The sequence below is a fragment of the Cyprinodon tularosa genome, unplaced genomic scaffold (assembly GCF_016077235.1).
Source record: "Cyprinodon tularosa strain WSP-4 unplaced genomic scaffold, ASM1607723v1 ctg457, whole genome shotgun sequence".
Classification (NCBI taxonomy): Eukaryota; Metazoa; Chordata; class Actinopteri; order Cyprinodontiformes; family Cyprinodontidae; genus Cyprinodon; species Cyprinodon tularosa.
In genome coordinates, this window is record NW_024039182.1 from 204,306 (window position 1) to 230,023 (window position 25,718).

General features: G+C 37.5%; 2 protein-coding genes across 4 annotated transcripts in view; one reads left to right on the forward strand and one right to left on the reverse strand.

Annotated features, from left to right (window-relative positions):
* Positions 1-7,232, reverse strand: part of LOC119793617 (CDP-diacylglycerol--glycerol-3-phosphate 3-phosphatidyltransferase, mitochondrial) — a 40,324-nt gene extending 33,092 nt beyond the window's left edge. The window contains exon 1 of the mRNA XM_038300824.1: positions 7,101-7,232. Within this exon, the coding sequence (XP_038156752.1) occupies positions 7,101-7,216 (116 nt within the window). The 5' untranslated portion in view covers positions 7,217-7,232. The remainder of the gene's footprint in view (positions 1-7,100) is intronic.
* Positions 6,863-23,028, forward strand: socs3b (suppressor of cytokine signaling 3b). Of its 3 annotated transcripts, none has more exons than XM_038300831.1 (3): positions 6,863-7,231; positions 18,880-19,216; positions 19,431-23,028. In XM_038300831.1, exons 2-3 carry the CDS (start codon positions 19,118-19,120, stop codon positions 19,974-19,976), a joined length of 645 nt encoding a protein of 214 aa, XP_038156759.1. In that variant the 5' UTR covers positions 6,863-7,231; positions 18,880-19,117; the 3' UTR covers positions 19,977-23,028. The 3 variants fall into 3 exon arrangements, with proteins under 3 accessions (XP_038156759.1, XP_038156758.1, XP_038156760.1); XM_038300830.1 differs by lacking the exon at positions 6,863-7,231 and adding an exon at positions 16,589-16,839; XM_038300832.1 differs by lacking the exon at positions 6,863-7,231 and adding an exon at positions 18,224-18,782.
* The last annotated feature ends 2,690 nt before the right edge of the window (positions 23,029-25,718 follow it).

Genomic DNA, 25,718 nt, shown 5'->3' on the forward strand with positions numbered 1-25,718 from the left:
TAAGCTGAACAAACAACTCTTTGAGATAAGAAATCAGCAAAGCTGGATTCTTGCTCACTTTTCTACTGTTCAAAAAGCAGATGCTCTCGTCTACTGCTTGGTTTGTCATGCAAAAGCATCAGAGATATGAGGAGGTGCAGAAACTTCAACAATGAAACAAAGAGCTGATTTTAAAAAGTCATAAGCGGAGAGCCCAACTGTTTTCTTTTGGGAAATATGAGTGTTGGAGGAAGTGAAGGGTTTAAAAATGCTGCATGAATCACAAAAAGCCGTTGATGCTTCTCAGCTATTAAAAATATTTTGTATGAAAGCTGGAACTTCCTGTTGCCTTATGATCATGAGACACAGTGCTGTAAAGATATATAAAAAAAATACATAAAAAATAACTTTAACATTAAACAAGGATAACCTGATTAAATATAAACCACAGCAAAGAATTTGGAGGCATAAGGTTTTTCCCCCCCATCAGGTGTCCAAGATCGGTTGCAACATGGTTGTTAATGTTTATCTTGAGTCAAAAAAAACAAAAAAAAACAAAGGAAAAAAACTTGACCTAAACCGGATTAGTGAGGCATCCAGTGCTTCAGATGTTCTCTGGTTCTTTTGAGATCTACTGGATGAATCAAAGATGCAATTTTAGTAATTTCGTCAAAACAGCCAGGATGAGGATTTTCACCAACATTTCATTTTCACTGTTTGTGGGTAACGGCTTTTAATGTCGCTTAGTTGCAGTGTTGATTTTGTCAAAATGACAAAATTATTACATTGATGCTCCTTTTTTCATAACGATAACAAGAATTAACGAGTTAAACATGGATCTTTAATGACGAAAACATGACGAGTCATGGGTGTGAGTTTCCGTTGACGGGGCGAGACCAAAATAAAAATGTTAGCGGGTCTGTCAGACGTTTAAAATCAATGTGCTGTAATCTGCTAAGCAGTATCAGTTTTCTGCGGCGTCCTGTTTGTTTAACCTGCCCACCTGGCGTGCAGCGCTGCTGTGCAGAAATGCATCTTTGCATGCACGTAGCTCAGAGTCTGCGCTTTATGCTCCACACTGATGGTTCGCTCTCAGCAGTATGGCTCTTCCTGCTCTCGCTACTTAATAAACTATATGTGGCTGATCATCTTCTGCCAAGCGAAAAAAATCCTTTGGTCTAACTATTAAGATTTTATTTCTTCCAGCTCATAAGAGGTGATGCAAAACCTTCTTTAATTTCTACCAAAAGAATCCCTAAATTATATCCAAACCAAATATCTAATTGCATTCTGTTTATTTTTGCATAAAGACCCAGGTCAAAAGGTGCATAGAACTTTTTAGATTTATCTCTCATAGTTCTTATTTCTATCCATTTGAATATTTCAACATTTTAGTTAAGAATTTGAAATGTAGTTCCAGATTGCCATGGCATTATAAGACAATTATATAAGTTCTCTGTGTATCTTTTTATATCAGACCCCTGTGAATTTAACTCTACTACTAATAATGTTTTTGTTCTTTGCTTTTTTGGATTAATGAAGAATTGATTGATCTCTGTGTAATGCATAATTCATAGTAGATTAGGAAATGCTTGCTTTTGAATGGAAAACTTGTATGTCTAAAACCATTCTTTTATTATAAATTTTGTAAGCTTGTCTGTCTGCTATATTAACAATAATATGTGATGAATTAGATCTGCTATTTTCACAACTTTTGAGAGAAAATTTTCTATAAAGTAGGGCATTAATTTATATTTTTTTTTTAGAGAATCAAGAATAGATTCTTGATTCTTCTTGAATCAAGTTTTTATTTAAAATTGTCAGCCGTTTTATAACTTGCAACATAAAACTGACAAAAATAGACTAAAATGTTTTTAAATTGTAGTCGACTAAAAGCGACTAAAACTATCACATATAGTAATGCCTAAAATGTGATTTAAACTAATAATAATTTTCATCCTAAAGACAAAAACTAAGACTAAATCTAAGATGGCAATCAAAAGCGCCAGTGCTTAGTTGAGTCTAAAGCTCTGTAACCCAGTCCAGACTAATGTAGGTCAAAGACGTTCCAAATCAGTTGTTTTTCTAACTAAACCAAAAAGTAGTTTTTTTTAATATTTTAGCCTATTTCAGTCTGTCAGTCTGATTTAATTTAAGCTATTCATGTTTCAATGGGTCAGGAGGTAATGACACTTAAGATCAGGGTTAATCCCCATCAGTTATGATTGGAGGATTATTATTTGCCCAATAGTCAGGTTTAATTAGTTCATTTTCTTTCCCCTAAATAAATAATTGATTTACAAACTAGATTATATACAAATACATTACAAAATACAGTAAATTAAGTATTAACTGAGAGTCTCTTAATAAAAAGAGTGTAAAGTAATGTGAAATATTAGATGTGAAGCAATTGGTAAGGGGGGAAATATTTACTTCCTGCAACCTTATCTTTGGAACAGCCCTAAGATAAGATAAGTTGATTTTCCACTTCATTGTTTTTGGCTTTACGACAAAACTGCCTTAGTTACCGGACTAAGAAATAAAGTGAGCACTTACACTTGGCAACATGCTGTCAGGCAATTATTCTCCTAATAACCGTCAGACCTAGACTGTCAATCAGATCAGCGTACGGAGAAGCATGATTCAGCAATCAGACAATGTGCTGTTACTGCTCTAGAGTCCAGTGGCGGTGTGCTTTACACATCTGATGCCTTTGCATCACACTTGCTTTTTGTTTCTGTCTCTGATTTAATCTAAATGCTGGATGACATTTGGAGGTCTGTAGGGATTCACCCTGCACAAAGTTTGTGAAATAATCTCATATTTAGCATATGCTGTCTCCCTCAGCAGACGAGTTGCCGTGGTTACCAATCGCTCCCAACGTGTTACAATACCAGGAGAGAGGAACTTTTTATGTCTGAACTTGTTGCACAGGTGGATTATGCTGAAAGTTGTTGAGAACACCTGATGGACCACTGGGTCAGCAAATAATTTTGGCAACACAGGGTAGTAATCACCTTAAACTTCAGGTTCCCCTTAAAAAATATATACATTTCTTTAAGAAACTTTTCCGAAAGGATAGATTATTATTAACAAGGTTGCAGTGCTAAGACCTACAAAACCTCCTATTCATCATCCAGGTTCCTTCCCATCTCCTTCAAGAAAAGATGTCTACTTCCACTCAATTTAATTTTGATGGGTTTTTTTTAATGAAATTATTTTAGTTTTTAGTATAGAAGCTATTTTTATGATTGTCATTTCTGTAATTTAATTTTAAAAAAGCGCATCGCTGAATGGCAAATATTAATTTGTTTGCCAGGGGACAAAAAAAAGCCATGTAAACAAAAACTACATTTACAGACTTAATGTGACATTCAGCCTCAGGTTAAGTAGGCCTAACATCAGCCAATCAGAAAAGTTTCAATTTAAACTTTATCCCAAAAAGCAGCAAATCAGAAAATGCTGGCAATCGAAAAACCTACATGTTGATTAATTAGCAGCCAATCGGATATGCAAAACTTTATTTATAACTATTCCAACAAGGTACAAGATAACAATTATAAAACAAAATAAACACTTGAACTTATCTGCTTCAGAAAACAAGAGTTTCGTTTTCTTAAAAATATTTCTCAAATCAAATAAAATATTAATGTTTATACTTAACTACATTGGGTTTAGAGAATGCACACAAAGGTGTATTTTTTAATCAACAATATGTCAGAATATGGATTTTGTTTTTATGGAGTTTAGTTCAAAGTTGTTGTTTTTTTGCCCTTTTGGGTGAAATAAACATATTTTGTGTTTCTTGTTTTGTTCTTATGCTGCGTTCACACCGGGGGCAGCTGGCGCGACAGAAGCAGCGAGCTTACATGCAAAGTCAATGGTTGACGCGCGTCAAGGCGCAGCAAAAGGTCCCGCGGCGCGTTTTGAGCAGCAAGCGCAGCGCGTCTGAGCAGCTGAAGCAGCGCGTCGGGCGCGTTTTGGCGTCTGACGCGCGTGACGCGCCGCAAACGCGCTGCTGCTCGAGATGGAAAAATTTAATTTTTGCTGCTCGACGCGCCGCGTCAACCAATCAGAGAAGCTGATCTGGGAGCTGGCTGGGAGAGAGACACAGCGCTGACACAGACTGCTCTGATCACTTCTCTTAAACAGTTTATTAAAGCATAATTAACTTAAAATGCATACATCTGCCGGCAGAATATGTTTTCGCTTTTATTATTCTGGTGCCTGCAGATCGGATTATTTAGATGAAAAACACCTACCAGCCACCGGGGTAAACCGCGAGGAGGCGACCCGGCCAGAGGCTGCTGATGAATGGATTCCTTCTGTCGGCGTACCGCCGGTATGTGGGGGTCTGAGCGGCTCCGACAGAAATAACATTGGGAGACAGGATTGTAATCTGGATGAACTGACTGCACTGATGAAGTTTTCAGGTGTATTTTCTCACTTAAAAACATATTAAAACTACTTTATTCCCACTGATCACAGCAAATATAGCTGCAAGGCAGAGAAAGGATAGTGAAGCTCCGCCCAACGCGCGTCAGAGCCACTTTTGCACCGCGCAGCGAGAGCAGCAAAGCTGCTTCAGACGCGCGTCAGAATTCACTGGTACAAGCAGCAAAAAGGAAGCAGCAGACGCGATTTTGCTGCTTTTGCTGCCCCCGGTGTGAACGCAGCATTATACATTGTCTTTAATATATAGGCCTATAAAGAGACTTTAAAATTCACAATAAGACCAATAAAGCTGCAGAGAAAAAAAAGCCGCAGCAGCATCAGCTGACATCAAGCTGGTGTAACGCCAGCTGTGATCTACTAGTCAGGCTATAGCTGTCTGGTTTTAGAATATTTTATTTTAATATAGGTTTGAGCTCAACCTGTATTGAGAATTGTTTTACTGTGCATCTGGACGCTTTCGGAGGAAGTCTGACAATAAAATATTCTTCTTGCAAATGTCTAACAACTCAGTAATACTAAGAAAAAACAACATACATTTTCCAGACTTTACCCAGAAGTTGACATCTGGGTGAAATTATAAATATATTCCAACATCTGTAGTCCTGATTGCAGCATGAACTGTGTAGACCAGCTGACACACATGGGGAAGAAGAGTTACGACTGATGCAGTTAAAGTGCCATTCATGTTAATGCTTCAGTTTCTAACAAGTAGATCGACGTTTAAACTGGTATAGCTATGCAGATTTAAGGTGAAGTCTACCTTCAAGCAATCAAATCAAAAAGAACCGCAGTTCACCTCTTTTACAAATATTGCTGCTAGCTTCGTTCTCTACATGCCCCCCGGGGGGCAGTACCAGCTCCACTGATAAACATTACACAACACCAATGACCCACAACCTGTGTCTTAAAGAGTTCTGATGAAAATGATGAAAACGCCTGGTTCTGCTGGCTCAGTTTTTCCTCTCCACTGTCACTGCATGCATGCTGGGTATAAGGTATTGTTAAAAAGGGGATGACAAAATGCAAGAAAATATCTGCTGTTGCCACACGCTCATCCAGGAGGAGCAAAGGCAATGATCCTATGCAATCACATGGTTTTCCTTCAGTAGAAATCTTTTTACCAATCTGACTGTATTGTCTGAATGAACAGTCTGTGAAAAGTGCCTTTAGATGACTGGTGTTGTCAGTTACTGCTATATAAATGAAACTGAATTTATACTTCCTTGACGGTTCACTTAACCAAATGATAAAACATGATGTTCATGCACGACTGACACAATTTATTTCTCAAAAAAACTAAAATTCTTCTAGTTAAGCTAAGGATACTAAACAGCTTGACATTTTTCATATGTTCATCTTTCCAAAATATTTTTGTCAATTTTGCAGAACATCAGTTTTTTTTCTTTTCCCACGGAGCAGAAATCAGATCCAAGTGTGGACTTTGACTAGGCCATTCTATTAGAAGAATATAATTTTATCCAGGCCATTCCACATTAGCTCTAGCTCCATGTTTAAAATCACAGTTATACTGGAACATGAACTCTAATAGTGGGTTATAAACTGAACATGATACGGCCAGGTCTTCTGCATAATCAACGCTCGCTTGATGTATCGCCAGCAATCCGCCTGCCAGGTGACAAGCTCCACATCTGCCACTTGCCAGTTTAAATGCTGCATGGCAGAGCTGGATTTTATGAACCTGAGTGGTTTAGAAACAAAAGTTCAGATTTCAAATCAGAATACAGGATAACATTGAAATGATCACTCCAATTGCTGGAAACAGATCAGATTATCCTCCCTGTATTAAGCTCAGTCTATCTTCCCAAGTCTAACCTGTCACTGCTGAAAGCTCCTAAAATGACATAAACACCGGGCACCTGTCTTTCTATGTTTTTTACTGGTGCAAAATGTTACAAACCACATTACATTTCCCCTTAATTTACCTATGATAGGCAAGCTTTGTGTTGGTTTAGACAAGCAAAAAAAAAATGCAGATTTTTGGTGCTAAAGTAAAAAAGAAAAACGTGAAAAGGTTGAAGGAGTGTTAAACTTTTTGAGAAGTTTGAAAACTATTGTCTGTCAATAAGTGACCAACTTAAAACTGGGGTGTGTCTTTATAAAAGGTCAGAACACCTGCTAAATGTGCGCTGATGGTTGTTGGGTCGTTCATGGGACGGACTTGGCAGAAAACATCATTGCATAATAGCTGTGAAGTAGAAGAGGTGTGTGCTTTAATAGCTGTGAAGTAGAAGAGGTGTGTGCTTTAATAGCTGTGAAGTAGAAGAGGTGTGTGCTTTAATAGCCGTGAAGTAGAAGAGGTGTGTGCTTTCTGTAAATTGATGGGCGATGCTTAAGAATAACGACTGCCTCAACCAGTTTACGGTAACTCGTTCAGTCAAGGTTAGCAGGGGTTTTATGACTTCTCTTATTGGCGTTTCCGTCTAATTATATGCAGGTTATCTTGCTAACACAAAGTTAAACAAGAAGGTACTGCGAAACAGAATCGTTTAGACTCAGTTAAAGCAAAGTTATTACTGTATTAAGCGTGTGTCCGATGATGGATCCATGCTCGTTAGCTAGGAATGCTAACAGGCAGCACGGTCCAGTCGGATAAACTCAGTTTTAGTCCCGTGTTCCGGTCCGAAACAGTCAACGGTGATTCTTACCCTCTTCGTCTTTCCTGAGCGCGGAACAGTCGGTCAGATATCCGGCTGAAAACCCCGGCAATGGCCGGGGAGTACACCGAATGCACCAACCTCCTCCAGGTGATGGGAGCCGCCATTGCTGCCCCGCAGAGGTATTTCAAAAACTTTATCAACACCACAGTCAGCATACAGAGACAGCCTTATCTCAGCTTAGTTTTTATATCAGATAGCACTTCCCTTGTGGTTTTTCTTCATTTCTTTAGTTATTTCTTTGGGTATTTTATCTTATAAAAATGTTTAATGTTGCTTAAATAACCCAGTTATACGGAAGAGGATTAGGGCCACTGAAAAAATTAAAAAGTTAAATGATTTTTAAATTTTATTTCAGTGTTTTTTCTCAGAATTCTGACTTTAATCTCAGAATTCTGAGTTTAATTTCAGAATTCTGACTTTGATTTTAGAATTCTGACTTTAATCTCAGAATTCTGACTTTAATCTCAGAATTCTGACTTTTTTTTCCTCGGAATTCTGACTTTGATCTCGGAATTCTGAATTGTTTCTCGGAATTCTGACTTGCTTTTCAATTCTGACTGAATTCTGACAGCTAACAATCATGTTAGCGTCAAGCCATAGCCATGTCTGTTTTAAAGACTAAACTAGCTGTCTTGTTTTAATGACCTTCTGCTCTTCTATTATTGAAATAGCATCACCGAGGCGGGGACCCATTGGGCACGTAAAAAGTCGCCTAATTCCATCATTTTCCACCAATGTGTCACTGGCCCTCTCAAACAACTGACATCTTTGTCAGTGAAGCTGTGTGCTCCCACATCTCTTCCTTCATGGTGCCCATCTACATTAAGATCCACAATTCTGAGATTAAAGTCAGAATTCTGAGGGGAAAAAAATCAGAATTCTAAGATTAAAGTCAGCAATCTGAGGAAAGAAAAAACAGAATTCTGAGATTAAAGTCAGAATTCTGAGGGGAAAAAAATCAGAATTCTAAGATTAAAGTCAGCAATCTGAGGAAAGAAAAAACAGAATTCTGAGATTAAAGTCAGAATTCTAACTTTTTTTTTTAATATTAAACTGAAATAATATTTAAAAATCAGTTAACTTTATTTTTTTCCAATGGCCCAAATCCTCTTCCATACAGTTAAATGCATAAAAACTACTATTTAGATCAAATGTAATCAACATCATAAACACTTTCTTCCCCACCATCTGAAAAGAACTTTATTTTAAGATTTTATTTATTTAATATTCAGTCATACGAAGAACATCTTAACAAACCCACGTATATTAAAGAAATGTTATGCATGTTTCTAGAAAGTATGGGCAAAAAAAATAATAATTTAACTTTATTGATCTCACATTGGAGAAATGTACCTCTGTATTTAATCCATCCAATTGTGGAGCAGTGGGCTGCCATCGTGGGGCGCCTGTGGAGAGATCAGGGGGGGAAGCTTAGAGACCCAGAGTTGCAGTGGATTTTGAACTCACAACCTCAGGATTGCAAGCTCTATGCCCTAACCACTAGGCCTCCACTCCCCTTAAACCCAGCTATAATTGACTGAAACATTATCTAGAGCTTATACCTCTTCCCCATTGTTGTATTTCATGCGATCTATGTGTTTACACCTTTTGTTTTATACCTGTACTTTCCACACTGTAACATAAAACCTTTCTTACAGTTTTAAGATTGCACACACCCCTATTATATTACATCTACCTTCTTAATCACAGGAAATCTTTTTCCAGGTAAACAATCTAGTTTTTTTTTCCTTTTTTTTTTATTGTTAGCATGATTTCAGAGCAAAAGATTTCACTAAATCAATACATCAGTTGTGTGAGCTTCCACATACTATATTTTGCAGTGTTAAAGTAACACTTTAAGTGTTAAATTTAACATTGATCAGAGTGTATTTGGTTGCATTCTGAATTAGTGTTAAATTAACTCTCTACATCATGTATATCCTACTCCAGTTGTTGTTGTAATAACTCTGAAAGAGTCAATGTACTTTGAAACTGCATATTTAACACTGTGGAATTTAGGGTGCATTTTGTACTCCAAACGCTTGCAGACTTTTATATTTGAGAGCGGTAAAAAAAATAATAAAAAAAAACCTTACATATATATTCTATTCTCCCCCTTTTTTGGGATTTTTAACAGAAAGATAAATCTGTGCATCCCTAAAATTTGTCAGTTTTAATATCAGACATTGAAAGAAGTTTACTTTTTTTAAAGCAGATTATATACAAATCTCTGGTTTCAATTGTGAACATTAGGTACGTTGACCAACTTTTAAAATTTCCTCTTTGAAATCAACAATTTAAACTGAAAGATCTTAAAAATGGTTTTATGTATGTTCGTTAACTCCAACTTTTTTTAAGATTATATTTGCTAATATTCTAAAATTTCTTCAGCCTCAGATATTCGTATCTCTTATCCCACCCCATACACTGTATTGTAAGTAGTATTTAATTAGGTATTGGAATACATTTATGTTGTTCATTTATTTCTAAAATCTAAATATTTTAAGCAATAATTGCAACTAGATTGAGCTATTAGTCATTATTCAGATTCCAAAACGTTGCCCCTTTGTTGCTAAAGGTAGCTACAAACAATCCAGATTAATTAAACTCCACTTAATTCTCCCATTTAATCAGATAGTTACAATAAACTGCCATAGTTTCAGTTTTATTTTAAACATTTTAGAAGAGTCTTGTGATGAGCTGCAGACCAGCTCTGTGGAGTAAAAATACATTTAAAAAAATCCTCCATTTAACCACTTTGAAATTTTTATGCGTGGAATAATTTTAAAACCAGATTTTTTTAATAATTTGGATGATCTGTAAGCCAGGCGACTAACCTTCACTGCATCTTCACTATAATGAAAGTGACGATGCAGGTAAGATATTGACCGTGTAGCTTTGTAACAGATGCACATTCCAGAAAATCTTGACTTTCCCTTTTGAGTAAAAGTGAGAATAGAACAAAAATGTGTACAAAGGAAAAGAATTTATTCACATGAACCTTCCTTTGTTGTTCTTTTAATCTCTGCCCTCCATTTAACCTGTTAAAAGTGGGCTGTGAGCTTCTAGTGGTGAGTTGTGGTGTGGCCATGGTGCACAGATGTGCTTATTGTTGACAGATGCAGGTAGATTCTAGTTCATACATGGGGGGGTGGGGGTTTAATGACTTAATCTTTCAAAAACTTTCAAACAAAAGTAAAGTTAGATGAATCGGTAGCATTATTTCATTGCAACAGAAAGAACCCCTATGCATGATTCACCCACCACCATGCCTTTATAGTCAGTGCAGTCATTGTAACAAAAGACTATCTTTGTCTCTTCTGACCATGAAACCTTTTTAGGCGATGCATTATATATATATATATATATATATATATATATATATATATATATATATATATATATATATATATATATATATATATACACCATAAACGGTGACATTGGATGTTTTATGTTAACTATAGGGTCTAGCTTTGATTGTTTTCTGGTTTGTTCCTTAACATCCAAACATTTAAAACTGTTGGTCAAAGCATGCACATACATATAGTCAAAGTTATTGCATATTTAAAAACACTTTTGATTAAATGCATGCTCTGCTCTGTAAATATCTCTTTATATTAGCACAGCTAATGTAGATTTGGTTAGATGTAATCAGTATGTTGTTGCCTTGCATTTGTGACAGGGCAGATGGTAATAAAGTTGAAGCTTTTCTAATCAAATTCTTACCAAATTTCCTCGACTTGAGGAAGATTTCTAGACCGAATTGGACATGTACTGATAAGGAGTAGTTGGATCTGGTAAACCTGGATCTTTAGTTGTTCAGAAACTGCTCCTAAAGATTTCCTTCCCTAGTTTAAATCCACAGTTTTATTTATTTATTTTTTTTCTATTTTGAACTTTATCATTTAATGGGCATGCCGCTGCATACGCTGCCTACATAAGTTCTGGACTCATTATGAAAACTCTATGTACAGTATACGCTCAAAATTGAAAAAAATACATAGAAAGTTCAGCGTATTCCAGCGTTTTAGTAGATTCTGGGACGTCAGGCATACGCTGTCTGAATTGTCGAGGTGTGAGAGCACCATTACTCAGGGTGTGCTCCAATATGACCTGAAGGTGGACTCACCCTTGTGGTGTTGATCTGCTCTGTCGTGAGGAGCTTATTTGCAGCATGTTTCTTGTATGTTAGCATCATCAATTTATTTCTGTTTGACCGCTTTATTTTTTTGTTTGCATCACGTTTTAGGTATTTATCAGAGTGTTTGCACCTATTTGCCACCTTTTATAGCTCATTCTCTCACATGAGCTGTGGCTCTCTACAGCTTCTCATGATTTAAACTGGACCTCTTGGCAGCTTGAAAGAAATAGTGTGGGGCTAACAGATAACAAGGGAGCTAGATGCATAAGGCTGCTTCAATTGGAGGTTTCTTCCAGTTAAAAGGGAGTTTTTCCTCTCCACTGTCGCTACAAGCATCATTAGCGTGAGGGATTGCTTTCGAGTCAATGAGTCGATGCAATCAACTGGTTTTCCTTAGATAGAAAACTTTGAATCAATTTGACTGTATGACCTGGTAAAATATGGCAAGCCGTTTTAACATAAATTAGGTTTTGTCTTACCATCCATAATTACGTTCCAGATATCTAAAAATACATTTTGACTAGACAAAACCACATTTTGACTATCTGGAATGGCAATTTAAGACATCTGTATTTGCATTCTGATTTGGAAGAATAATAATTCGAGATATCTTAAATTACATTTTGACTAGTCAAAATTCCTTTCAAGATATCTCAAATTACGACACCGGATTTGTCATTTAAAGCGTAACACGCTGATTTAACTTTTCCTCCTGTGGCTTAAACTTTTTTAGGAATGATCCTCCTGGAAGCTTATTAAAAAGATCATTACACGTTTGACTAGTCAGAATGTCAATTTAAGATATCTTTAATGGAAAAGCTGAATAATTCAAGATATCTTTAATTCATTTGGAGATATCTTAAAAGGAAATTCGAATAGTCAAAATTACAATTCAAGATATCTTTAAATTTTTTCTGTCTAGTCATTATTTGCTTTTAAGATATCTATAATATAGTTTTCACTATCCTAAAATACATTTAAGATATCATGAATTATGGTGGCATTTGAGATTAAAACTAAAATCGAGATATCTTAAAATTACTTTATGACTAGTCATAATTTAATCGTAGAAATCTGAAGTGTGTATTTCAGATAGTCAGTAATTCATTCTAGATATCTTAAATTGAAGTCTCCATACAAGTTAATGGTAAATCTGGCGTCATTTCGACTAGTCAGAATGTAATTAGAGATATCCCGAATAGGTATTTTGACTACCGTAGTCAAAATATAATTAGAGATATCTTAAATCGCTAAAACGTCTATTCATAAAACAATTTGAGATTTCTTGAATGTACAGTCAGTACAACCGAATTTATGTTAAAACGGCTTGCCATAGTGAACTGTAAAATGCCTTGAGATGACATGTGTTGTGAATTGGCGCTATATAAATAAACTGAATTAAATAAGGAAATCATCACTTCACAGTTATGTGCTGCTCTCTCGTAGTCTATCAAATGAAAAAATGAAAAACAATGTATTTTTTGTAACACACTGATATAATATTTCCCCTATTTGAAATGAATAGAAATTATATTGTTTAATTAAACGGCCCTGAAGTCACTTTTTTTGCATATAGTAAATGTTCATATCTTTATTTTTTTGTTTAAAGCAGGCATTAAAATGCAGGGCTTTTCCTTGAAAAAAAGCCAGATGCTGCTAGTTGTTGCTCAAGAGCACTTACAGTAAACCAGACACTTCCTGGCACAGCGAAACAGCCGGGAGGGACTTTATCCTTATCTTTATACATCTGCTGGCTTATAAGCTTCTAGGTCAGATTTATTTTGTTGCTGTTGAAAGAAACTGAGTGTAGCATGAATAAAAGGGCAAGGCATTTACATTTTGATGATATGAAAATATGTTTTTTGTATCGAGGCTTGAAAAACATGTATTTATTTATTGAAATCTACTTTTATCAGCTCATATTAAAAATAATATATAATTCAAATACAATGAGAAACAATTTGACTAAAAAATATATTTTTTAAGTCTATCATAGCTACGATGTTATAATTTTTATGATGGTGTTTTAATGTAATAATTGGAATAGTTGCAAAAATATTTGAACTATCTTGACAGCTGACGTAAATAAACATGGTATATTAATTTCTCAAGATATTTATCCTCTATAAAATAAAACTTCCGCAATCCCATTAGTTTTAATTATTTTATTTATTTGGCAAAGGAAATTGCACTTTAATCAACATTTTACAAACATGCCCCAGTTAGTTAAATTTAGCTGGTGTTCATCAATCCCTTTGGCAGTTGTCAAAGCCTGCCTAAAATATACAAAATTAAAAAACAATAACAATCTACACATACAATAAGAATACAGGGGAGAATCATACAACCAGCATTTACATTCAGCTCAACTAAATTTGTCTGGAGCTACGGATAAACAGACAAGTTTTGATATAAAAAAAAAAAGAGAGTAAATATTAAAAGCAATTTCTTTTACTAATTAATTTACATTAGCTTGGTCTTTGACTAGGTCTAGGAGTACGGGGCTCTGGATCACAACACTACCAAAGTAGTTTGACTGTAACATAATAGTGTTTTTGGGAAATTCATTGTTACTTTAAAGCAGGTGTAACAAGATGCAGACAGTGCTAGAATCTGTACACTTGTTTATAGGTCCATACAGAGGTTTCTTTTAGTTGCTAAATATGTGTTTGTGCTCCCTTTCTTCTAATGATGGTGGCTCCATCTAACTCTCTGTTTCTGTTTCATGAAAGCTCCCCCTAAAAGAAGAAATTCAGGTCTGCAGTGGGTGAAATGTTGTTCTGGGCTCTTCTGCGGGCTCCTGAATGCGTTTGTGTAGGCTTTTTTGAAGTAATTTGAATCCAGTCATGCATGATGTGATGCTGTTTTTAAATGTTCTTTTATTTTTTTGAACAGCATTGTATTGATAGATTCTGTTTAAGTGATGTCTTGAAAGCAGAGTTGTCAAGTAACAAAGTACACATATTTTGTTACTGTACTAAAGTACACTTTTTAGGTATCTGTGCTTTACTCCATTACTTATTTTTCTTCCTACTTCTACTCATTACATTTTCACACAAGTATCCGTACTTTCTATTCCTTACATTTTTAAAACAAACGTTACTCGTTACTCTTAGATATTTAAAATGTATAGATATTTATTACACGTCATGTGCTCCATCCAATGCAGATCATTGGTGCCATCCACATCTAGTGTAATTGGATGAGTCATATGACGCAAACACTAATTGGTTAGCTAAAGGAAATCTTCAGAAGCAAGCAGGTGTTCTTCAAACTTGTCTATACCATGCTGCAATGTTGGATAAAAAAAAATCTCGAAATGTCTGAAAGGTTGGACACAGGCAAGAGCATATCGGGAGATGTAAACGAAGACCAACAGGACCTCTCTGATCCCTCAAAGAATTTTCCTAAATAATCAAAAAATTGAGCTTTCAATTCATATGATAGGGATCTGGCTGTTTTTTTTTTTTTAAAGGCTAATTTATACTTTAAGTAGTTTTTGGAGCACATACTTTTTCACTTTTACTTGAGTAAAGAGGTCAAGTGTGTTTTCAAACTGTAGTATCTATACTTCTACTTAAGTTACAGATGTGTGTACTGCTTGAAAGCAATCAGGTCTAAACATGGCTAATGAAATAGATCTTGATATTTCCAAAAACTAGTTCATCCGAAATGGTTCATGATTTTTCCATAAAAAATGAAACCATAGCTTAAAAAAACATATTTTCTGTAGCTACTCATATTATCTTGTTCTGATTGTTAAGCTAAATTGAGATTATGATGGGATATACACATGTTTAAGCAGTGGCGTAACAACATAACAATAAGCCCATAAATAACGTTATCTGGGTGGGCCCCATATGAAGTACAACACCCCACACATTTTACGTAGCGGTTATGGTTTTAATCTACGCTCTGGATTACCCATAATTCCAAGTCGTATCGTAAAAAAATAAAACACTCAAATGCACCTTTCTTTTAAGATCTTTATTGCGGTTTGAAACATTATGAGTGCATTTTTGACCAACTGTCTAATGAACTATACACAGTTATTAACATAGTAATTAAAAGTACCACTGTCTGCTTTGCTTATGGTGTCGTGTTTGAACGGCTCACCATCCTGGTAAAATCTGCCATGTTTTGGGGTATAAAAAAGGTTCAGTCACTCTACCTAGCATTAGGTGGGTTAAAGAGGAATTTTTCACACCATTACATCTGCAAAAAGACGTCAGTGACTGGGCCCCTAAGAGGTCGGGGGCTGCTAAGAAACTGCAGTCTCTGCATACCGATAGTTACACCATTATGTTTAAGGTAGAAAGAGTCTAATTTGCAAGATTAATCGCTTCGACCCTGTGGGTTTTAAGTGGGGGTAATAATTCAGAATGCATAAAATTCCACCGGTAAAATTTTTACCAGCAGGTGGAGCCGTTACGCGCAGCTCCAAGCTGACACCAAAAGTTCCATAGCCCACAGCTCCGGAACTGTTATAGCTAGAGGTCTGAAACTTTCTGCTTGTGTGGTTGACATGATGTAGAACAAATATAACAACATAAACAAATATAACATAAAACCTGCCTTTTCTCAAGAATATCTTTATTACTGCTGTTCAAAAAAGACCTATCATTTCCGAGAATAAAAAACAACTTTGAGCCATGTTTGAACTAATGCAGCTTGGTTTATGTTCTAGCAACCCAATTTTAATTTACATATTAGGAAACTAGAGGGTGTTAGCTTTCAAATAATGTATTGCACATGTAATTTGGGCATACAGTTCCTGAGTTATTTGCTTTTCCATTTAGATATGCAAAATAGGCAAGGATTGCCCAAAATGAGGTGGATGTTAGGCGGTTAGAGCTAAAATAAGCTTTTTTTATTATCTATGTAAATAAATAAGTCGGTTTGACAAATCTTATCTAAAGGGATCAGTCTTTTATTTAAAAAAAATATGTTTTCTATATTTGTTTTAATATGCAGTTTTCCATTTTCCATATACTGATAACATGATATAATATTTCAACCACATCTCCTGTTGGTTATGTTTTTTAATTGGCAGGGGAGCGTGATTTAGTTTTATTGTGCCATATGTGAAGCTTTTAACTTTTTCACCTTGTCGAGAAGGGAACCCAGTACCAGGAAATTCAGCGCCAAAGGTCACGCTGATTATTTATTGGCAATCTGCCCGGTGCGCGCGCCCAGTCGCTTGTTCTTCTGCGTGCGCGGCGGGAGCGAGCTCCTCCGCGCGCGTGCGCGTGCGTTGGTTTACTGGAAGAAGCTCTGAACGGAGGGGGGCGGAGCCTTCCTAAACATCGGCTTTTTACTCGCAGGACAACCTCCGGTAACCTTCCCCCTCACACACTCTCACTCACACGGAATCTCTCCGGCCGCATTCCTCCGCTCTCACATCCAAACCCCACACTTTTTTTTTTTTGTTTTTATTTTGTTTTGGGGGGGTGGGGGGCATTTCTTTTTTTGTGGATTTTAATGCCTAAATTAATAATTCAGCTGGCACTACTTTCGGGTAGTTTGCGGGTCTTTTCCTTCGGCGACAAGCGGCCGCGGTACGGACTTCAGCAGATCCGCAAGGTAAGTTAGAAGATGATGTCTGGATGTGGGGGACTGTCCGGGAATAGAGAGCTGCAGGGCATGTTTAAGGACAGATGTTGTCATGTAGACTTTACAGCCGCTGGCGAATTAAATATAAGCTTGTTTAATCGTGTTTTGTCTAAGCGATATGACGCTGAAGTTCGCTTCCGATATGTTCTTTCTATTAAAGGGATATTTCGGCATTTTTAAATAAGCCGAACTGCTTTAAACCGCTTTAAGTTTCACATTTTCACAACTGTTACACACTCCATCATAAATAACAGTTTGCAATAGGGGCATAGGGGCGATTTTGGGGCTGTTTGAGTACAAAAGCAGCAGATTATGTGTAAATTTGCATGATATGTGTCTAAAGTTTCACCTGGGCTCCTCAAGATAAGGGCCAAATGAGGGCCCCTAATAACTGGACTGTCATTAAGCTTTTCAGGTATTTGCTCAGTAGCTCCAACACCAAAAAAAGTCACTTAAAATGTCAAATACTCTCTTTTAGAAAAGATATTCTGATGTTTAATGTAGAAAGTGTAGGGTAACACCATATGAGCAAAGCAAACCTCCACACGGTGGCGCCACTTTAAGGTTGTACAGCAAAACCCAAATCCTGCCTGTACTGTAGTACAAAAATAGGTTTCTATTACATAGGCGCTAAAATAATTATGCTCTGGGTATGATTAGATATAGTATAAAACTCAGAAACATTCAAATTAGTCAAAATTGCAATTGGTAAAACTTTTTAATCAGCCTGCAAAGCCTGATCACTTATTCAGCAGCTAGAGATCAAATTCAGTTTTTCCCTTGATTGGCTCTAAATGTTAAAGTCAGTCGCTTTATTTTCATTATGCATGAATGAATTGTGAAAACTTTTTCCAGTCTGTAGGAGCTTCAACAAACAGCAACTAAGCTGATGCTTTTCATTGTTAAATACAATTTAGACTGAAGTAATAAACACCGATTTGAATCTGTGTTTCTTTCTTTCATAAAAAACACCTAAAGCACACATTTTTTCTCTTTTGTATCAAAGTATAGTTAGATGAAATAGTAAATGGAATATTAAAAAAATATCTGGATTGGTGCATTTCTTCAAAACCATATGTTTGGTGTTGATTGTAAAACAGACACACAAACGAAAAATCAATAGTTGTATTTTTCTAGTGCCTATTGCCCAGAATATTATGCCTTTTACAATTCAGCTTACTTGATTGTTACGGGTATAACAAGTGGCGCATATATGGTGCCCTGTAACTTTGAACCTACTGTTTAATGGTGTTTTACAAAATCACTTTTGCAAAAAAAGAAGGGTATAAAAGTTTTCAAATCTTGTTATTCTAGAAAAAAATATATTTATTCAGTGATGAATCATTTAGTTTAGGTTTGATTTTGTGTTGAAGTGTATGAATGGGGGCCAGAAAGAGTAAAATGGCCCTTTAATGAAGCGTCCCTGCGATTCAGATACCAACTTCTCCCGGGTGCTGCTTTCTGCACAGCCTCACCATCTCTCTGCAGAAGAGCACAGCTAATCAACCTAGAATGGCTCCATTATTATTATTACTGCATGTCAGTGAAGCCGGATGAAGCCCCCCCCCTCCTCCTCTTCCTAACTGGGATAAAGAGTTATTCAATGAAAGAAGCAATGGGGGGGAAGGGGGATGAGGAGGAAAAGAAAAAAGTGTGCCGGACTCTTTCACTGTGACCCCGATTCAGAAATCCCTTGTTGCGGTGCACCGATCGAAGACAATTGAAAGCAATCAGGATCCAGTTGCCGTCTGGCTACACGCTGCAGTACGCTGAGGATTAATTTAAACTAAATATAACCCTGTCCAGCTTCGTGCATTCGTTACAGCCGCCATAACTGCATTTTCTGTCGGGTAAACTGAGAGCTCCAGTGTGGCGGAGTGCTCATTTGTTTATGTCACAGCTCATGAAGGAGTGTGAGTTTCCAGCGTGGCTCTGTGTTTGCTTGTCATCAGCCTATATATAGATGGTGCTCCTAAACCCTGCTCCATCTTTTCTCCATCTTTCCTCCAGCTGTGTCTAGGTGCTCTCTCCCAGCCCCTCTCTGGATGCATCAGACCCCTCCTCCCCGGGGCCCTGGACCCGGCTTGTGACGCCACAGACCTCACATCCTTCCTCCTCCATCTCAGCACGCTCTGCTCCGCGCTCGTCTCCACCTGTCCGCCCTGGACCTCCTGCTCTGGGCCCCCTGCCCCTCGACCAGCGGGCAGAGGCGGGGGGCCATGGCACTGCGGTAGCCAGGCCCCTCGCCATGAGCAGTGCGACCAATTCAGAGAGCAGCAGGATTCAGGGTTCAGACTTAACCCTGCTTCACTACAAGCCCTTCAGCTCGCATGAACACTATCAGCAGGTCAGTCAGAGAGCAAAGTTTTGTTTTTTTTTAGATCTAAATCATTTTAGTTTCCCTCCATAAATCCTTCTTTTCATGAAATTAAATCCAGAAACATTTGCTTTAAGATTAAAATAAAGCCTTGAGTTGTAATCGGACACTGAATTGAATTTAAAAACTGAACAGGAAGTTAAAATCTGAAAGCTAACCTAGTTTTTTTTTAAATCTGTTTTAGGTGATGAGAGCTCATCGTAAACTCCAGGAGAGTGGCTTTTACTGGGGGGCCATCGGGGGTCGGGAGGCCAACTACCTGCTGCGCTCCGAAAACCCCGGCACTTTCCTCGTCCGCGACTCATCAGACCACCGCCACTTCTTCACCCTGTCGGTGCGGACGACTCTGGGAACCAAGAACCTGCGAATCCACAGCGAGGTTGGGGGTTTCTACATGGAGCCGGACCCCCAAAACACGGAGGAGCTACCGCAGTTTGACTGCGTGCTGAAACTCATCACACACTACATGGGGAAGTCGGACACGGGACGGAGCAGGGACGGGGCGAGCGGAGGACGCGCAGTGGAGAAGGAACGCAAGGTGTACCTGATTCACAGCGGCGAGGAGAAAATCCCGCTGGAGCTGCAGAAGCCCCTCATGAGCTCCCTGTCTTCCCTGCAGCACATGTGCCGGAGGACGCTGAACGAAGCGGGCCTGGGAGAGCTGGAGCGGACTGAGCAGCTCCCTCAGACGCTCAAAGACTTCATGCAGAAATATGACGCTCCTATCTGACTGACGGGGAACAGCACAGACCGTGTCTTAGAGATGATCAGACTGGGCCTCACGTTCTCAAACATGACGGTTGTGTCCAGAGTCGGCGGTTCTCAGAGCTTTTTTCACTTTTATGAAATCGCTGTTGAACTCCCAAAGGCTGAAGTCTGAATTGGGTAATCAACGGTTACTCCGTCTATTCTGCCTGGGAAGAACCTGACCACCAATATGTGTGTGTGCGGGGGGGTAGAGGGCAGATAAAACCAGAGGTCAAGGGTCAACGTTTCCTATGACTGACTCAGACGCAGAGCCGAGCCTCGTAGAAGATTGTAAACGATGGCGGGGACACGCCGCAGCTGATTTTGGTGGGTTTAAATCCTCTTAAAGAAACGGCGTCTTCATTTTCCAACTCTTTGGATCCCAAGACAGGGAGGGAGTGAATGAAGGGGGAGCTGCAGAGAAAAGGCAAAGTCCAAATGAAGAGAGAGAGAGAGAGAGAGAGGAAGAGAGAGTACAGTATTTGTTTGTCTGAGTGTGTGCGTTGTGGCTGTGCACATATTTCCATTCCCATTTCCCGCAAATGTTGCCACATAGAGGGGAGTGGGCTGGCCATGCACGCTAGCTCCACACACACTCATGCAGGTACAGGCCCACATGAAGGTTTTATATGCGTGGGGCTAAAAAAAAATAATTACGAAGCGAATCTTCTCCTGTTTGTCTCCTTTTCTTCCTCCATTACCCTTCCCTCCATTTTTTTAATTATTTTTTTGATGCCTTTGTGCTCTGAAAGCAACAGAAAATAGACTACAGTCGACGACACAAAAGCTCGTTCTTAACACAAAGTTTTTTCTTTTTTTATGACGAGGTACCAAACAAAACAAGAATAAATAGTTTTTTTATCCAGGATGCAAAGATGTAAAGATCTCTGCAGATTGGCAGTGACCATCCTGGAGATGTGGAAGGAAGAGGGGTGGGATGATGGAGGGGGAGAAGAGCGGGAAATGGGATTAGTAAAAGGGGAAACTGAAAGAGGAGGAGACATACTGGTATACAGCTTGATAAAAACACTGATTAGATTGATGATGCCGTCCGACAGGATGTAGGTTGTGTAAATCTAACAGCTTTGGCTTTGTCTGAAATCAGCTCTTTTAGAGCGTTTTAGCTAAAAATGCAACAATCTAACTTTTACTTTCCATCACTGTTGTTTTGGAGGTCTGACCTACCAAATTTGATATTAATATAATTATTTTAAGACTATATATTTTAAAAAATGGGACATTTTTGTAAATCCACACCTGAAGTTTCATGATAGAGGAAGTAGCTGCAATCCCCCGAACATTATGAAATAAAACTTCTATTAACATGCGGTTTGTTAATACATTTACGCACCAGAAAAAATTTAGTTAAACTTTTTTAAGTTGCCGACAGAAAAAGGAGGCGCAACAATTAACAAACACTGCTTTTTCTCCCAAAATGATAACTGCTTTGAAAAGATAACGCAGTAGTATATAGACTAGTAATAATGATTATTTTAAAATACATACAATTATTTTATTATTATAGATTTATATAGATAGATGGTTAATGATTCTTGCTCATCTGTACTTTTTTAAAAACTAGCTTTTAAAAGCTACAGGTCCAGTTTATAAGCCAAATTCAATTAATTTGGCCGCTTTGGCTAAGAATACCAAAGTATATTTGTCTAATATACTAGAGATGTGTCTAAAAGTTTTCTTGACGTCAGAATCAACCTATTTTCTCTTGAAAAGCTTCATTTTCATTTGGATTTAAAAAATGCTTCCTCTATCACAGCAACTGCAGCTTCATTTTTTTTCCCTTAAGTCTTAACGTCTCAAATAAAAAAAAGCAAGAATCTAACAAAATTGGAAAGGAGACGCACTGACCAGGCTGGCTTATTCTGATTTTCTTACTGTTCTATAAGGGCTGTAACACACAGAAAACTTTTATATCAATATTTATTTGTATTTCTATGTAGAATGCTACAAGTTGGTTTATAGAGCTCATAGTTTTGAATCTAAGGGGAAATAAAGGGATGCGTCATTAAGCATAATAAAGCTAAAGGGAGGGGGAAAAGCTCTTGATGCACAGGAGGGGATACCTGTAATATCTTTAATTGTTCCACTTCTATCAAACAACCTGCTGCATATTTGTTTTTGTTTATCTTCTTAGAGTCCTTTAAAAATCTGAATCAGCATCTCAGAACTGAGAAATCGGATATTCGTATGAAGCCTGAGCGGTGCATCCCTTCTAAAATAAAATGATTACTCGGCTAAATCTAACCTTAAGAGCAGTTTAAATGGAGTCGATCTCAAAACTGCATAATTAGTAGATCTTTTTTCTTTAAGTTCATTCCTAATGATTCAATTTATAAAAATTAAGATTTTAAACAATATTAGTGAATGGAAAAGTACATGCCTATATGTTTGTTTCCTTTTTAAGCCTTATGTTGGATTGTCTGCCTAATTTCTCTCTCTCTTCTCTTTCTGCGCCAATTTGAAGGAGTTAAGAGGAAACGTGTTATTTGGACCTTTTATAAGATTTTTTTTGCCTCTGGAGAACATCAAGGGGAAAAAAAATACCCTTAGATTCTTGGAAAAAATGCCTTTTGTAAAACTAATAATAAGACTCAGATTTGACCGATATTTGTACCTTTTTTTTCTGTTTTCCTAATGCTCATGCTCACCTGTGATCCGTATTGAAGTAGTAGCCTTTTTTTTTCTTTACACCATGAAACAGTGAGTTTATGTAGCCACAGCGATGCACATGTCTTTTTTTTTTCTTTTTTTTCTACTGGTCAGATCTGGGTTTTACAGTTTTGCATCAAACACAAAGTTCTTACATATGTGCTGCAGCAGGAGTCGGCGTGTATGTGAATCATTTGTCTTTTATAAAGACTCTCTTGCAAAAGGCTGGCCACTAGTCTGGCAAAATACGAGCTGTAATATCTGCAATGTCAAGAGCATTACATAATAAATGAAAAAGGAACGTTGCACATATTTATATTTCTAAAATATTTCAATAATTTATATTAAAGAGCACTATTTTTACAAAAGCCATTTCAATGTGCCCTGTGTGTTACTTTCTCACTGCTTGCCTCCTGCGCTGCTTCTCCTTTTCTCCCCCCTGAGTCAATATTGACTGGATACGCTTTAACTTACTGTAATATATTGTAAAGTAGTCTGTATTCCAGCAATTCCCGGCTTCACAACAAGATTATTTACTGTCAGATGGGATTTCCTAGCTGGAGGAAGACGTGTTTATATAGCCAGAGAGGGCTGTGAGAGCCGGAGAAGGGCGGCTGCACGTTTGAGGGCTTAAAATTACAGCAATCCTCACTTCTCATATTATTATTTTTTTTTTTTTTTATTTTTTTTTTTTTGGAGCATTGTGTTAAATTACATTGGCATGAAAGAAGTTTAAAAAAAAAAAAAGCTGATGCTGATCTGTCTGCCATGCTGTGACAAAGGGATTCTCAGAAGCACAGAGTGGGGTAAACCTTTGACACAGCATTTGGAGCACAGAAAGCTGGCTTTGGGCTGGACTTGACTGGAAAAGGAATGCAGCTGGGTTTTATACATCCTACTTCGGGGGGGCTGCGAGAGAGGGAGAGGATGGTGTCCTCTGGAAAGTGTGTGAGGTCAGGAAGGTGAGAGCATCCACGTGGGGGTGATTTACGACGTCCTGCGGTTTCAGTCTCAAACCAGGGTTTGAATCTGTGTGTGTTAACTCTGATTGCTGTTGTTAAAATTAAGCAGGGGGTGAGTTTCTTCATTTCTCAACTCCCCACCTCCACCACACACACACACACACGGTTCCCATTCCCTGCATACCTTGTGCTCCGTCTGGAGCCGGCTTCCAGGAAAGAGGCACTTTAATTGAGTTGAGTTTTTTTACGGCTCGTCTGGTGTTAGTGTGCATGTACGAGAAGGAGTGAATGACTTGTCTCTGCGTAAGGGGGGGGGGGGTTCTGTGCAATAAATGACGGAGCTTTGATGAGAAAATTGTTTATTTCTTCAAGGAAATTCATGCAAAAACAAAAAGGTTAAATTTAGAACCAGCTGCATAACACAGGGTTTGAATGCTTCGCTGGCGTGAAGAGGAAAATCAAACAATAAACTATTTTTTAAATGAAGTTTTTTTTTTTTTTTTGCTTCAGGACCTCATAGAAAGGTTAAAGAAAGAAAATCTGCCCTCAAGCATATTAGATAACACCGTTACTAACGTTATCGTTTATCAAATCAAGAGCCAAAATAAGAAAGGTGTGAAAATAACAGTTAAACTGCATAGAAATAATCAAAATTCTTATCATGTTGCTTCATTGCACACATACTCATTCCAAAAGTTCATTATTTGTTGATTTAGATTTTTGCATTGTTAGAGATGTATGCATTTTTTAATATACAAGTGAAACTGTTGGAAATTATACCTTAAATAAAAGATGCTTTAACTTTGGCCTTCACCACGTCGGCATCGGTGAATCCAATGTCTCATCATCATCATCATCCTCCTCTTTGAGCTCAACAAGCACAGTGATGCCAAGGTCATTAAAGCAGGTAATTAAACATTTGGTGGTGTGGGAAGGATCCAAGTCAAGGTGTAAAGCGAAATTAATATCCCTTTTAAAGCTGCTACACGTCTTCTCTAGGTTTGGACTTTATAAAAGACGTTGGACCAATGTGTAAAAAGGTGACATAGCTCCCCAAATCATCTCTAAAAGGGTAGTCATTGCAACCCTCTTGTTGCTCGTGATCAAGCATAATTATTTAAATGATCAAAAAATAAATGCGTTTCAGATTTTACTAATAGTGTTAACCTTTTAAAGCCAAGTGTATCATATCTGATAAATGAGTTTTTGAGACTATGTTTCTCGGCTGGCCTAGGAACGCCTTGGGGTTCCTCCTGAAGAGCTGGAAGAAATGGCTGGGGAGAGGGAAGTCTGGGCCTCCCTTCTTAAGCTGCTGCCCCCGCGACCCGACCCCTGATAAGCGGAGGAAGATGGATGGATGGATGGATGGATGGAGTTTTTGAGACTTCTGCATCCTAAGTGTGATACACAATCAGACACATTCAGCAAAGAGATAATGTGTAAAAGATTATACAGAAATAAATACTGTATCAAAATTGATGCAAATAAATGCTCTAGTTTTTTTTATTTCATTTGTCAGAAAGTTAATTGACAGTTCTGATTAAAAAAAAATAGCATTTTCTGTCAATTTTTTCACCAGTCCAGGCTTTAAATGGTTAAATGAGTCTACATTTAAGTTAACTTTTTATTTTCTATTTTAGTAAATATATAAAATTTACTTTTGCCTGATTTTGTAACTGATTGAGAAGATGAAGAGTGGCGGCCATCATCCACAGTAAAATGAGCTGTAGAGCTGTTGGTCAGCAAATGTGAACATAACATTATTAGCAGGTTGTTTTTATGGAGGATACAGATGTGTGGTAATATATGAATTCATAAAGCTGTACTTTTTTAACATCAGTTTTAGCTCCTGTTACTGGCTCAATGCATATTTATGCAATTAAAATTTAAAGAAAAGCAAAAACAGCTTATTCTATCTGTCAAGCATGGTGGTGGAGGGATGATGAATTTGCTGTTTTGCATCTGCAAGGCCAGGAAATCTTGGAGTCAATAAACCATTAGATCTTTACTGCAGGTAAAGATGAAGCCATCTGTTTGACAGCTGAGTAGTAAAGTATTTGCAATTTGAAAAGACATCAGCAATAAGTAAAGGAACT